The sequence below is a fragment of the Centropristis striata genome, chromosome 1 (genome assembly GCF_030273125.1).
Source record: "Centropristis striata isolate RG_2023a ecotype Rhode Island chromosome 1, C.striata_1.0, whole genome shotgun sequence".
Taxonomy (NCBI): Eukaryota; Metazoa; Chordata; class Actinopteri; order Perciformes; family Serranidae; genus Centropristis; species Centropristis striata.
The window spans coordinates 15,051,690-15,065,819 of record NC_081517.1 but is presented as its reverse complement, the minus strand read 5'-3'; the positions used below and the strand labels follow the sequence as shown (position 1 = coordinate 15,065,819).

Here is a 14,130-nt window from a genome sequence, read left to right as displayed (position 1 = left end):
GCTGGTATTTTTATTCTGATTTTTATACATAATATGCAGAAATGTGCAAATAATGTAGAATTTGCAGAACAATGTCTTTTTCAAATAATTTTAAAACCCTGGATTCCAGTTAGTGATCATTTTTCTTCATTATTTCAGATACTTTCACCACAGTAAAAGTCCATGTGTAGTATTAACAAAGCAGAGCCGGGGCACATCTGGTCACACCTGCCGTCTAGAAACAGATATCTGGGACAAGATTTTGGAATTGGACGTGTTCTAGTCTCCATTAGTTGTCCAATACATGAAATTCAATCGGCCCATCTGCTATTGTCTGATGACGATTTAGCTTTTCAATAGCTTCTTTGGAAATGTATCTGCATTCATGTGAAGATATCTGTTAATAGATTAGCAGAAAAGTTAAAGAAGTCTAGATATCCGGAGCTCTGTTATCTGAGGTCTCATTTAAAGACAGTTGCAATAATATTGACTTATTGTCCAGCTCTAAATGTATCGGGAATTGACCCTAAAACCTTGGTGACAATCACCCCAAAATATAGTCTCATTATTTCACCAGGTAACCCCAGCGCAGTGAGATCTGTCCAATGAGCGTCGTGACGAGCCGAGAAGTTGTACAGAAAACAACCAGAAACAATGTGTGTGAGCCAAGTCCAATTAAAACTTCTCCTGAAGGGAGCGTCAAACAAGTGTCAAAGTGCCAAAGCCTAAAAAGTGTTTAGATGTACAGTGAAAAGATTTTCAAATTAAAACAGAAAAATATAAATATCTTTCATGTCTGTATAACAAAACCTCAAGTTTGTCATCATGATCCTCATTATCACCATTATTTCATTTGTGCATTCTGATGGATGTGCATGCATATGTAGGAGTTTGTGTAAGAGTGTGTGTGTGTGTGTGTGTGTGTGAAAGAGAGAGAGAAGCTTACTTGGTGACTTTAAAGATGCGGAGCAGTCGCAAAGCTCGCAGCACACTGATTCCAAAGGATGTTCCTGGTTTGATGGTGGCCCACACCACCTCGAAGATACTTCCCACAATGACCTGCACACAAACACATGCAAATAGAGTAGTCATTTTCTACCAAGTACACTGAGGTGTTTAAAGCTAGCAACAACCTAACTCATTTTAATGTTAAAAATGACACTAAGTCATTTACTTTTCCTACTGAATAAACCTGTATTCACCCTCACTCTGTTTTAGCTCCTGTCTCTTTAAGCCCCCATATCATAAAAACCCAGGCTGCTCTAACTGGTCAGAAAAATTGGAAGTCAACCAAAATAAAACAAAGACAATATTTTGTAGTTAAAAAGTGTAAGTTTAACAAAATGAACAAAAGAAAATGCAAACTGAGTAAAGAAAAAAAATGTCATTTTTGAAGAAAATTAAAAACAGGTGGCAAGTTCTTGTCTCCCTCGTTCAGATTATTATTCCATTTCCTAATCCTTTGAAATTAGTCAATACACCGACAAATTTGACTAATATCAATTAAAAAAGCAGCTAAGAGGCTAATTGGGCTCTTTACTGTGACGTGGTCCATCAAATATATGCTGAAGTCCAAAGATTTTAAAGCGTTTTTCAACTATTTTAGTAATTTACTAGCAGTTTTATCAGAATGACTGAAACAAAACGTAACGGAAAATCTGCCAGCAAAACAATATCAAAGCCTTACTCACCCTCTTTGGTCACATATCCGCCATACAACTGAACAGGTAAGTAATGTGAAACCACACCCGGGTACCCATCACCAGAAGTGACAGAAACCACAGAGAAAGTGTTCAGGCTAATTACACATAATAACTTCTACAGTCATTTTTTGCACCATCATTGCAGCCAGTGAATGACTGCAACAGCACCAAACAGTTGGTTATAATAATGCATGGTGGACAAGTTGTTCTTATTACATGTTGCAGAGACTGTATTTATGTCATGAAATCAAGTAGAAAAATGTTTAAATGAGGGGAATGATTTAGCTATTTTAGATTTGTGTACATCAAATTTACCAAGCAGGATAATCAGATACGGCAGGGCCACTTACTACCTATAAATGGTAGCTGTGACATCACAATCTTATGATAAACACAAGGCTTTGTAGCTGCGACCACAGCACAAATGCATTCAGAGTCGACTGCCTGCTGACCGAACACAGTATTACACAGTGTCACTTCACCATATTCTGTATGTCAGCGTATAATATGAAGTAACCTGCCAATAAACCTCTGCAGCAGTGTCAGATTGACAAATTAATGCGCAGTTACTGCACATGTATTGGTGGCAAAACACTCCGCTGAATCTGCTCATTGTTCATTTGTCGCAGAGCAACATGAGAAAAATCTATTTCTCAAATCTTTTGATTAAATGGAGTGTTGGATTTGTCATCAAAACCGGATTGTTATGAGCTCAATTTGTTTTTTCACCCAGTTACAGTGTGTGTGTGTGTGTGTGTGTGTGTGCACTCACCACACAGTCGAAGCAGTTGAATGAGGAGTGGAGGTAGGGCTGGATGCCCAGACCATACATCTTGATCAGCATCTCAGACATGAACAAACCGAGGAAGATAAACTCTGCATAGACTGGAGGGAGGAAGGAGAAAGAGAGAAGGAAAGGGAGGGAGGGAGGGAGGGAGGGAGGGAGGGAGGGAGGGAGGGAGGAGAAAAGAAAGGAGGGAGAGAGGAGATAGGAGCAGGGAGTGGGTTACATGGGGGACAGAGGAAGGTGAAAATGAGAGAGGGTGAGGTCATGGAGAGACATAAAGCAGATTGAAAAAAGGAGGAAAGTAGAGGAAACGAGAGAGAGGTGAAGAAGTCAGATAAAGAGAGAGCGAAAGTGAGGGAGGAGAGGAGAGGAGAGGAGAGGAGAGGAGAGGAGAGGAGAGGAGAGGAGAGGAGGGGAGGGGAGGGGAACCAAAAGAGGAGGAAGGGAAAGAGAGTGAGAGAGAGTTAGATGAGTGGAAGTCAATAGTGGTGCGAGCCCAGCGGTGTATGACAGTCTGGTGATGAATGGACTCCATCAGCAGCTACAGCTTCATATGCTAATGACACTGGACACCAGCCAGGGACAACCCTGTGTGTGTGTGTGTGTGTGTGTGTGTGTGTGTGTGCATGCGTGCGTGCGTGCGTGCGAGCGAGTGAGTGTCTGGTCATGTCAACAGCTTCAAGTCTACATCTAAAACTAAAATAAAGACTGAAATAAACACATGTACTGATCATTTCACTCATGCTAAATATATTGGGATCTAATATACAAAATAAAATGTCTCATACTGGAAAACTTTAATGTCTTTCTTTTGCCCATTTAGTATATAACTGAGTATAACACGTATGACTAAAAACCAGAGGGAAGATGTAAAAGCAGGTGATGATGAAGGTTAGTAGAGAAAACGATTTTGCTATTTAAAGGAGGTGAAATTATAAACCCGTTGTTTTCATGTGTAGGAGGAAACAGTGGATTTGAAGTGTAAAAAAGATGATTCAAGTTGGGACGAGGTGTGTGTGGACAGCACTGGTGACTGGACTGAAAAGTGTTCAAAGAGTCATCTCTGAAATATAACTGTAAAATAGACCTGGTGATGGTGTTGAATTTGGAAAAATAAAAGTACAGTCATATCTGCCTTCAGTCCAACAACACTGGCCCAAAGTTAGCTACAACAGAGGATGATGATAATGTGCAGAATATTAAGATAAATTTAGTGACACGAACCATGCACAGAATTAAATTAGAAGAAAAGATACTTTAGTACATAATGAAAACAAAATAAAAAACTCAAAAAGAGTGTCAAGTTAAATATCCATCAATTTAAATGCTTAAAATATACACCCATCCTTAATAATATTCAGGAACAAATTTAAAATGCTTTTTGAATCTATTACAAATTATAAATAATAATAAATGTATACATTTATTCACTATAATAGAATAATTATTATTTATTATTATTTATTTGAGCGTTTGTCTTTTGTCCTTGATAGCTATTTCTATTAATTACTTATTAGTTTTTTTATTTTTTTGTTTATTATTATTGTATTATTTACTAATGCTCCTTCACCTTATATATATATATATATATATATATATATATATATATATATATATATATATATTTGAGTAAGTACATTTATATATGTACATATGTACATACTGTATATTTCAAGATACTGAGTAATAAATGCAATCATTTTTTCGATGTTTAAATTGTTGTTTATGTATAAAGTCACTGTTTAAATAAAACTTATCAAATAAATAGAGAGAGAGATAATGTGAAGAACAAAACCTAATGTCAAGTTCTTTAGTCTCTCCTGGAGAACTTCCTGTAGTTGACGGTGAAGTGTTTGCAGCTTGTTGTGTGTATGTATATATGTGCATATATTGAGTGTTTGATGTGTATCTACTCACAGAGGAAGTCGGAGAGCAGCTCAGGCTGGTCGTAATGCACTGCAGCCACACACATGGTGTTGAGGCCCACCAGGCAGAGCACCGTCCAATAGAAAGCCTGAGTCTTCACGATCTTGCGGATGAAGAATCGCAGTCGGCGCTCCTTCTTACTGTAATTGGAGCCGTCCTTACCGCTCTTTATACTGGAGCGGGCAAAACCTGGAGAGAGGAGGGGGGTGGGGGGGATACATGACAGTAGTTGAGTCTCTTAAGGCTCATCATTAAAAGGTTAGTTGGATCTTTTGAAGTGGGGTTTTATGAGGTACTTAGCCATCGTCAGTGTATTACCTACAGCAGGTGGCACTCAGCTCTGGCACTTTAGAATATTTTCACCGATTTACATTGCCCTCAAACAGCACAGGAATTATATTCATGTATGATATCTCCAAACCCCTTGAAAACAAATTAAATTTTAAACTTGCACACTATGGAAGTTACTGATCAACGGCGGCCTTGACCAGTTAGTACATGGGTACATGAGACATGTGAAGGTTGGGGAGGGCCGGATCAATACTCTGAACTTAGTTCTGCTCAATATTAATTTCATCGCTTAATAAAATGCAGTTAATTATCTGGTTTTGAGCTGCTATTGGTAAGAATACCTATTATATATATATATATATGATGACTATGTTAATGCGAAATAACTCAAATATAGCAGTAAAAATAGTAAAAACTAATCATTATCTCACTTTTCCACTTATTTTATTTATTTGTATTATTTTAACTCACATATGCAGACACGCACATATGTAAATCGCCTTCAAAATAAAAGCACTGCGGTTGTATTGATGTCTAATTTCCGGATAATCTCACGTGGGCTGGTCAGGGACAGCTAACGGGCCTAATTCCCAGGTCTGACTTAGTGGGTTACTGTGTAACTTCGGTGAATCCAAGCTAACCGACTGAGACAATGGTAGACCTGCGAGTTCGTCTGGGTAAAAGTACTTTTTTTGTCAAAGGACTCTTGTGGCTTTGAAGAGAGCATGAATAAAGGCTTCAGTCCGTTCAGTTATACCTTTTTGCCTCATCTTTTAATAATAATTTACTGTATAAACTTCTCACTTGAACACCTGACACAACAATGCCAAAATTATTAGTGTGAGAAAGCTTATCGTCATATCTCATAATACCTCGTCCCCCGCACACCCCTCTGTTCTTCTTACCTACTGCATCTCCCATGTTGTCCTCTCCTTCCTCTGGGTTCAGCAGCTCTGTCTTGTTGTTTTTGGTTTTGATGGTTGGCCTTCGCCTCGAACCTAGCAATGAGAAAAAAGGGACCGTGTCTTCATTTAACTCACTCTGAATCCGTCATCCTACCCCACAGCCCCACAGTGTGCAAAACCCCACATTTGTACATTTAATGGAGAAAATCTGAAGTTGTCTTGCATTGTCAGCTGACCACATTTCTTAAACTTTCAGTTTTGTAGTCATATACTGTACATTTAACAATTTTCCTGATGTTTTGGTATTTCACAGTGTCTGATATGTACAAGACAGGCATCTGAGTATATTTGTACAAAGCTCTCACTGTGAACTATTCACCTTAAAAATATATAAACACATAATTAAAAAAGAGAGAAGAAGGTTTTTTACCATCAAAGTTCCCTGTGCCGTCCTCTTCAGCCAAAATCACTTCTTCTGAAAGCAATTTTCAGAATTTTGCATTAGTGTTTGGCTGTTTTTCCCCACAGCGAGCAGTGTGTGTCACTGTGTCTCAGTGTGTTTACACTGACCTGCTTTGCAGATCCACTCCAGGTATCCGTTGAGCTCTCTCTCAATCTGCTGCTGTCGCCTCAGCTTGAGGAACTCGCTCCTGTTCTCTACTCGCTCTCTCTCTTTGGCAAATTCACTGTGGGCACATTTATTTTTTTAGTTCGATTTTATTCTGCTCATTTTGACCAAAAAACAACACAAAATATGAATAAATATCATGCATAAAGATGTATGTAGTATTATATTAAATGTGAAAACATTTTAACTGTGTGAAAATGACTGCAAGTGTGCAAAGAAAAGCATACCCTGAGAGTACACCCAGCACCAGGTTGAGCATGAAGAAGGAGCCGATGATGATGAGGGGGATGTAGTACATCCAGTTCCAGGCACTGCCCTCCACATCATTACTCTGCAGGAGAAAACACACACACACACACACACACCCACAGACACACAGACACACACACACACACACACACACACACAGGTGTTATTACTGGTCATCAATACATAAAAATGTGCACGTTCATCAAGACTGAAGACAATCTGGAAGGTTTTAATGCACCTTTTCTCTTTAATACAGACTCATCAATCCAGGCTTTATTATTTTATTGTTGAAGCTTTAAATATTCCTTGCAACAACAGGTACTATGCACTTTACCACTTAAAGTATTTGCATGTATGTTGAAGTTATAGTTGGTGTTCTTGTAAACAAGCAGGCAACAAACACCTATTTTTACAGTTTATTTCATGTTGGATCCGCCAGGCCTTTGTGGGTTTGTCTAGGTGTCTACCCTTCTCGCTGTTATTTTTGGCCGGCTTCAGCTTTTGGTCAGACTTGGTTTGCTGTTGATTTGTTTCTTGGTAGTTTATGTTTAAATATAAATTGTAAGCTGTTTTCTTGGCTATTTCTTGACTCTTATGTTTGAGAAGAGCCTTTCTAGGAGTGCCTCTAGTTTAAAAAAAAAAAACTCAATGGAGCACCTTTAAGAGTCATTTCTAAATGATTAAAACATATATTTATCATTATTATAATTATTATAGACTTTTGTCAGTTTTAAGCCTTTGTGTTTAAGCTAGTGTGCCTGTGTTTTTTGAAATATTATCTCTGAAATGATTTGATCTGAATTTTTATCTCAATGCTCACAAAACAGATCTCAATCTTATTCAACCTACTAAAAATACAGCTAACTACCTGAAAGCACAATAAGGGACTGATAGATGTTGACAACCATGCACTGCTCTAAAACCAAGGAGAGCTGAAGTATGTACAGTCATGGAAAATATTATTAGACCACCCTTGTTTTTCTTCAATATCTTGTTCATTTTAATGCCTGGTACAACTAAAGGTACACTTGTTTGGACAAATTTAATATAGATAACGACAAAAATAGCTGATAAAAGTTTAATTTAAGAGCTGATATGTAGCCATTTTCCATGGTTTTCTTGATAATAACCAAAAGCAATATCAAGAAAACCATGGAAAATGGCTACATATCAGCTCTTAAATTAAACAAATGTACCTTTAGTTGTACCAGGTATTAAAATAAACAAGATATTGAAGAAAAAATGGTCTATTCACATTTTCTATGACTCTATATTGTGCCAGCTCAGGACTCCAAAAGTCTGACCTGGGTGCAGAAACATTGTGTGCAGAAATGACAACAAAGAGCTATGTGTGGTGTTACATTACAGCATATCCTGTTTTCACAAACACTGATTGCAGCGACATGTCTCGTGAGCAAATCAATCAGCAACTAAACTGACTGACACTGTGCCACGTCCTCCTTTCACTAAACAAACCCAGCTGACAATCAGAGAAATCAGGTTAGCGGAGGATATTGTGTTTCTGTTACCCGTGAAATGCCTAAATGGAACAATCAGCTGATTATTATCTGCTGCTGGAGTGCTGCGTGCATGTTAGGTTTATACCACATGGTACAGTGCGAGCAGCCCGTTCTCTATTAAACTTTCATTGGTTTCCTCCTGACTGCCTGTGTGAGTGTGGAAGTCAGCCTCCATCCATCAGAAAAGATGTTAAATATAGAGCGAGACGGACCAGAATAGAGAGTGGAAGAGAAGGAGGCGGAAAGGGAGGTAGAGCGACTTCGAAGGCAGGAAAAGGACAGATGAGAAGATGGATAAAAGAAGCCAAACAGAGAATGATAAAGAGAGAGGGGGATGGAAATGGCTTTTGGACAAATAAATGGTGTTTTGAATCAAATCTCAAACTACTTTACGGCTCATTTAGCTGAATGAAATTCAAGCCAATCGCCAACCTCCACACCCACCCGCCCCTGCCAGTCCTTCAGGGCTCTAAAAACAACACACAATACAAACCTAACACACATAACAGAGAGGGAAAAGAGCATAACTATGACTTTAAAAAGTTTAACTGTGAGATTAGTGACCAGATTTGTCTGGATAGCATAACCAGCAAACAATATCTGTAATAGTTTTTTTTGCATTTTTTGTAGATAAAACATTATGTACAAGGCTACATTCAGACCAACAATAACACATTAAAAAACAGCCTTCTTATTTGTTTCACTGAGGTCACTTTGTTGGCACAGAGGGCTTCTGATGCAGAGAGCCTGTTTAACACACTGCGCTTTTTGGTCTGGGGGCAGCCAAATTTCTTTTTCCATCAGATGACCTGGTTAGCCTGCTGCTTCTTCTTAAAATTGGTCTGTTCTTGATTTAAAGAGGTGAGGAAATCTGTGTTGGGGTTGGTACAGTTAAAGGTATGATATGTAGTTTTTTCATAATTTAAATGTCTAAATTTAACTAGACCGAGGCTACTGTATATATATTTTTAAGTTGTTAATTTACATTTTCCCACAACAATTTCAAACCTGGAGGAATCTGTCGTTTTCATTTGGTTGCCAGTCAATGTCATTTGTGCATGTGTCAGCATTGTGGTAGTCCGCCAGAAGCAATCATGCATTTTTATCCTGTTTTAACCCAATTTTTTTTGTGATACACTTTTAAGATCTTGGTCATTTCTTACTGGATAAAGGATTTTAGTCATTGGATGTCTGGATCAAGATTATAATAGTTTTGGATTTTTCATTAGTTTTCATTTTAATTTTGTTGTGAATTTTTGTCTTCATATTCAGTTCGTTTTAATGAGTTTTTAGAGTGAGTTTGCTATTTAAATTTTTTTTTTTTAAATGCTTAGTTTTAGTTTAGTTTTTATTAGTTTGGGGTTTTTTGTAATGGGGAATTTGTTGGGTGCAAGATTGAAAAAGGTCACAATAAATGTTGACTTTATTTTCTTTGCCTTATCCATCTCAGCCCCAATAAGGTTATTAACTCTTGCTCTACTGAACTTTTTGAAGGCAATCGACTCACATAGTGACATCCCACTCTCAATAAACATATTTACCGATGCTTCTTGCATGAAAAAAGACGACAAAGACGAAAACGAGGGACATTTTCACTATAATCTTAGTTAAGTTTAGTTCATTTTGTAACCACACAAAACAGTTTCAGATTCAGTTTTCATTTTAACTCTATTTATTTAACTCTTATTTTTTTTATTTCAGTTAACGAAAATGTTTTTTTAATTCTAGTTTTCATTATTTCGTTAGTTTTCGTTAACTATAATAAACTTGGTCTGGATCTTAAGTTATCAAACCTCAACTTGCAGCCCTTCCTGTACATCTCATGTCTGACCAAACAGCATCTGAGAAATACTAATTTTTTTTTGTGAAAAAAATCCTGAATGATATAGACTGGGAGAAGCTGACAGACAACAACTCCCATGATCCCACGCTACTTCAAGATGTCACCAAACTAAGTTCTGATGAGAAATATTGTGCTTTTAATTCTGTGAATTCTGTTTCTGACGATAATCAGCATGCACTGCTCAGCACAAGCTTACTTCTTAATCTACTGTTACAGTTGTGACTGTGTTTTTCGAGAATAATAAATCAATATGTTTCTGGTGTTTTACATGGTGATACGTAAGTCAAGTCAGTTTTATCCAGTTTTTTCCAGGTCTTCTGACCACTACAGGGCTGACACTGCTGCTAACATGTGACTTTACTGGGACATTGTCAGTAGTGGTGGTGCCTGAGACTCTTTGGTGACTCTTTACATGTTATAAAAAGCAAAGTTTAACTCGCGGGACAGGCTGACTTACATAATAGAGCATGTCTGTCCATCCCTCCATGGTGATGCACTGGAAGACGGTGAGCACAGCAAACAGGATGTTGTCGAACTGGGTGATGCCATAGTTGGGTCCGAGCCAGTTGCCTTCACACACTGTGCCGTTAGGACACAACCGGGACGGCAGCTCCGTGCCGCATGGCAATTCGTCCACCACATCTCCTAATAAAAGAGGAAAGATCCACCATTAACCAAAAGAAAACCTTCAACCGATCATATGTTACCAATCAAAGTAGCTTGTAGTGTAGACAAACAGAACTTTCTTACAGCCGATCTTTTAACTTTAAAAACTGAGGTGTTAATAATAACATTAATAATCTACGCATTTCACTTGGGTGTGCCAGTTCCAGGGCCCTGGTGTTTTGCATGGTGGCTCATTAGGCCGTTTACACAGCAGACATTTTGACATACAGTAGGAGGAAAAGCACTGGTGTTACTCATAATGATGGCAGCATGTCCCAGTGAGTTATGACAGCGTGTCAGCAAATACAAAAACAGGACCCTTAAACTGTAGCAGCTAAAGGAAATTCAACCGTCATTAATTTAATTATGTACTCTTGTGGTTTTCCTATAAGACATGTCAAATATCTGCCATGATAAAAGGATAATGGCACACTTAAACAGGATGAACTGCAATATCCAGTAAAAGCCTATTGTAACAATGAATTTGAATATGGATAAACTAACAAGAAATAACTCTACAGTCATGGAAAACATTATTAGACCACCCTTGTTCTCTCTAATATCTTGTTCATTTTAATGCCTGGTATACTGGCCATTTTCCATGGATTTATTGATAACGATTTTGCCTTAGTTGTACCTTTAGTTGTACCAGGCATTAAAATGAACAAGAAATTGAAGAAAACAAGGGTCTAATCATTTTTTCCATGCCTGTATCAGCTTCTGAATTTGGACTATTTTACACCTGTGTGGCAGATTTTTTTCCTTACGTGTGACTTTGTCGTAGCAGGTCGTGTGGAACTTTCCCATGTAGAACTCCAGGCCGATGATGGCGAACATGAGGATGGCCACGAACAACAGCAGGCCGATCTGCAGCAGGGGGATCATAGCCTTCATAATGGACTTGAGCACCACCTGCAGGCCTGGAAGACAACGAGAGAAGCGGATTGTAGCTTAATCAATCCATGATGCATGTCTATATTAGATGTAGACTGCATTCCGGTAGGGCTGCAACTAACAACTGTTCTCTTTATTGATTAATTTGCTGATTATTCTATAAAATGTTAGAAAATAGCGAAACATGTCTATCCATTTCTCAAAGTCCAAAGTGGTGGCTTTAAATGTCTTGTTTTGTCTGTCTGAAATCCAAGTTGTTCAGTTAAATATGATATATAAAAAAGAGAAACACAGGGAAGGCTGGAAACAGCATTTTCTGCCATTTTTGCATGAAAAATTACTCGATCATCAAAACGTCAGCCATGTCTTTAAAATTGTTGAAAAGTAACTACAGTTCCTTACTGACTGTTTTGCTCCTACAAACCAAGGAAGAAGTGAGCAATGTCAAGTTTTACCTGGTTTTAGTTGGTTCTAGCTGTTAAATTTGTCAAATTGTTGAGTGAAAATGTACTGTTTAAGTCAAACATAGCATATTTGGTATCAAACTATTGGTGATGGCTTTGGCAGATACTGCAGTTATGATAGTTAAAGCATACAGGGCAGTGTGCACGCAGAGAAACACTTTGCACAGCACTTACTGGGAATCCCAGACACCAGTTTCAATGGTCGCAGCACTCTGACAGCTCGTAGTGTCCTCAGGTCGAGCTGAGACCCCACTGAAGACAAAATACTGCAGAGAAATAGCAAGACAGAGAGAGAAAACAGAGAGAAACATCACATTGACAGGCCATGTCTTTATCAAAAAGATCTAGTTTGCTAAAATATGCCTCTTCACACACTGTTGTATGATTTATAGTATTTTCTAATACACTTTGGGCTGGGTATCAATACTCAATGCATATAAGGTATCAACCAAAATAACCAAGTACCAGGTAGTATTACATTTTCTCCAGGCAATAGATACATGCATTTGATTGTTTTTGTACCCAGATCTATGAAAAAACAGATTTTATGTTTTGCTTACAATCATTGCAGTAGTTTGACATAAAACCTATACAGTCTGTGGTGTTGTGAAGTCAGTGCAGTAAAGTCAGAAATTCAGTGTGAATCCTTACATGCACCTGATGGGTATCCAATGAAGTAGGAAAAAAGGTATACCAGCCCCTAAATGCACTACTTCAGCACAGAATGCCTGAACTACTGAAACTAGTATGTTTCGCCTGGTGAGCAAAGACAAATCAATGTGTTTAAACCAAAATCACTTGCTTTAACCAGATGACCTTGCATAGTTTTCATGTCAAGGTTCACACCTGTGAAAACACCTACTGGCACGAGTTACAAGTCATAAGGACTGTATATGGGAGGAAAAAATTTACAAGACATTATTAGCAAGAACTAGACTGAGACTGATCTATGAGGGGCTGTATATGCCATAATTCATTCTTCCCTCTCACATACACAAAAAATAACTCTCACATTCACAATTTTACCTCTCACATACACAAAAACATATCTCACATTCACAAAAAATACCTCTCACATACACAAAAATTCCTCTCACATACACAATTTTATCTCTCACATACAGAAAAAATACCTCTCACATACACAAAAATACCTCTCACATACACATTTTTACCTCTCACATACAGAAAAAATACCTCTCACGTTAACGAAAAATACCTCTAACATACACAAAAATACATCTCACATTCACAGCTATACCTCTCATATACACAAAAAAATCTCTCACATTTACAAAAAATATTTTTTTGTGTGAATGTCAGAGGTAAAACTGTGAATGTGAGAGGTATTTTTTGTGAATGTGAGAGGGAAGAATGAATTACGCCTAATACGGCCCCTCATATTGATCAATCCGTGTTGTATTTAGTTGATGCTGATATAGTATAACTTGCAACCTTCAAACTTTTCAGCTTTCTACAGATCTATGCCAACTGAGCAAATTAAATCTGCTGATTATGACGATTAATACAATATGTGATGTGTGAAAGCTCCAGATTGCTTTGTATAAAATCTCCAAATCTTCTGAACCACCACTGTATTAAGAGTGTTGAACATGATCCTGCAGCTCCATGGTCACATGAAAGCTACAAACTGTAGATCACAACCTTAACTATGCAATCTGGGCAATTAAAAAAGGAATAATTATTTATCAGTAATAGTACGATGGCTCTACTGCCTCATTCCACCAACTTTGTCATGACTTGGCTTCAGAGACGTCTGCTGCTCTGACGCCACTCTATGTGTCTATAGTTTGCGAGTGCATGTGTGCGTATGTGTGAAGCTCTGGTGTAAAGTCAGCCAGAGACAGGTTGGAAAATTCCATGCTCTGTCTCATACGGGGGCGGGAGGCAGGGTCTGTCCAACACAAGGAGGAGGGGGGAAGTGTGGGGGCGTAGAGAGGGGATGCTCTCAGGAGGAGGAGAGAGAGGAATGGAGGGGGAGGAGCACAATCCATGGGCAGACATCATTAGAGGACAAAACAACCATTAAATTAAATCTGTATTTTCGCAGCACTGTTAACTTGAATATCAAGACATTTTATGGCACTGGTTAACTGCAGGCAGCTTATTTGTCTTTACTGATCATTCTTTATTTACTGTGCTTAGAGAAGATTTCCTTGTGTTCACAGCCACTCAAATGTAATCCATGTTTGGTAATAAATACTCGTGAAAGTACATTACTATTATAGCTAACAATGTATTTAATCTGAGAAAG

The 14,130-nt window shown here is 38.0% G+C and overlaps 1 protein-coding gene across 1 annotated transcript in view; it reads right to left on the bottom strand.

Moving 5' to 3' along the window:
- Positions 1–14,130, bottom strand: part of cacna1ab (calcium channel, voltage-dependent, P/Q type, alpha 1A subunit, b) — a 158,990-nt gene that overhangs the window by 84,874 nt on the left and 59,986 nt on the right. The window contains exons 4-13 of the mRNA XM_059332310.1: positions 12,030–12,121; positions 11,265–11,417; positions 10,289–10,476; positions 6,447–6,550; positions 6,162–6,277; positions 6,022–6,066; positions 5,592–5,684; positions 4,387–4,584; positions 2,455–2,567; positions 926–1,038 (exon numbers count right to left, since the gene is read on the bottom strand). Of these exons, the coding sequence (XP_059188293.1) occupies positions 926–1,038; positions 2,455–2,567; positions 4,387–4,584; positions 5,592–5,684; positions 6,022–6,066; positions 6,162–6,277; positions 6,447–6,550; positions 10,289–10,476; positions 11,265–11,417; positions 12,030–12,121 (1,215 nt within the window). The remainder of the gene's footprint in view (positions 1–925; positions 1,039–2,454; positions 2,568–4,386; positions 4,585–5,591; positions 5,685–6,021; positions 6,067–6,161; positions 6,278–6,446; positions 6,551–10,288; positions 10,477–11,264; positions 11,418–12,029; positions 12,122–14,130) is intronic.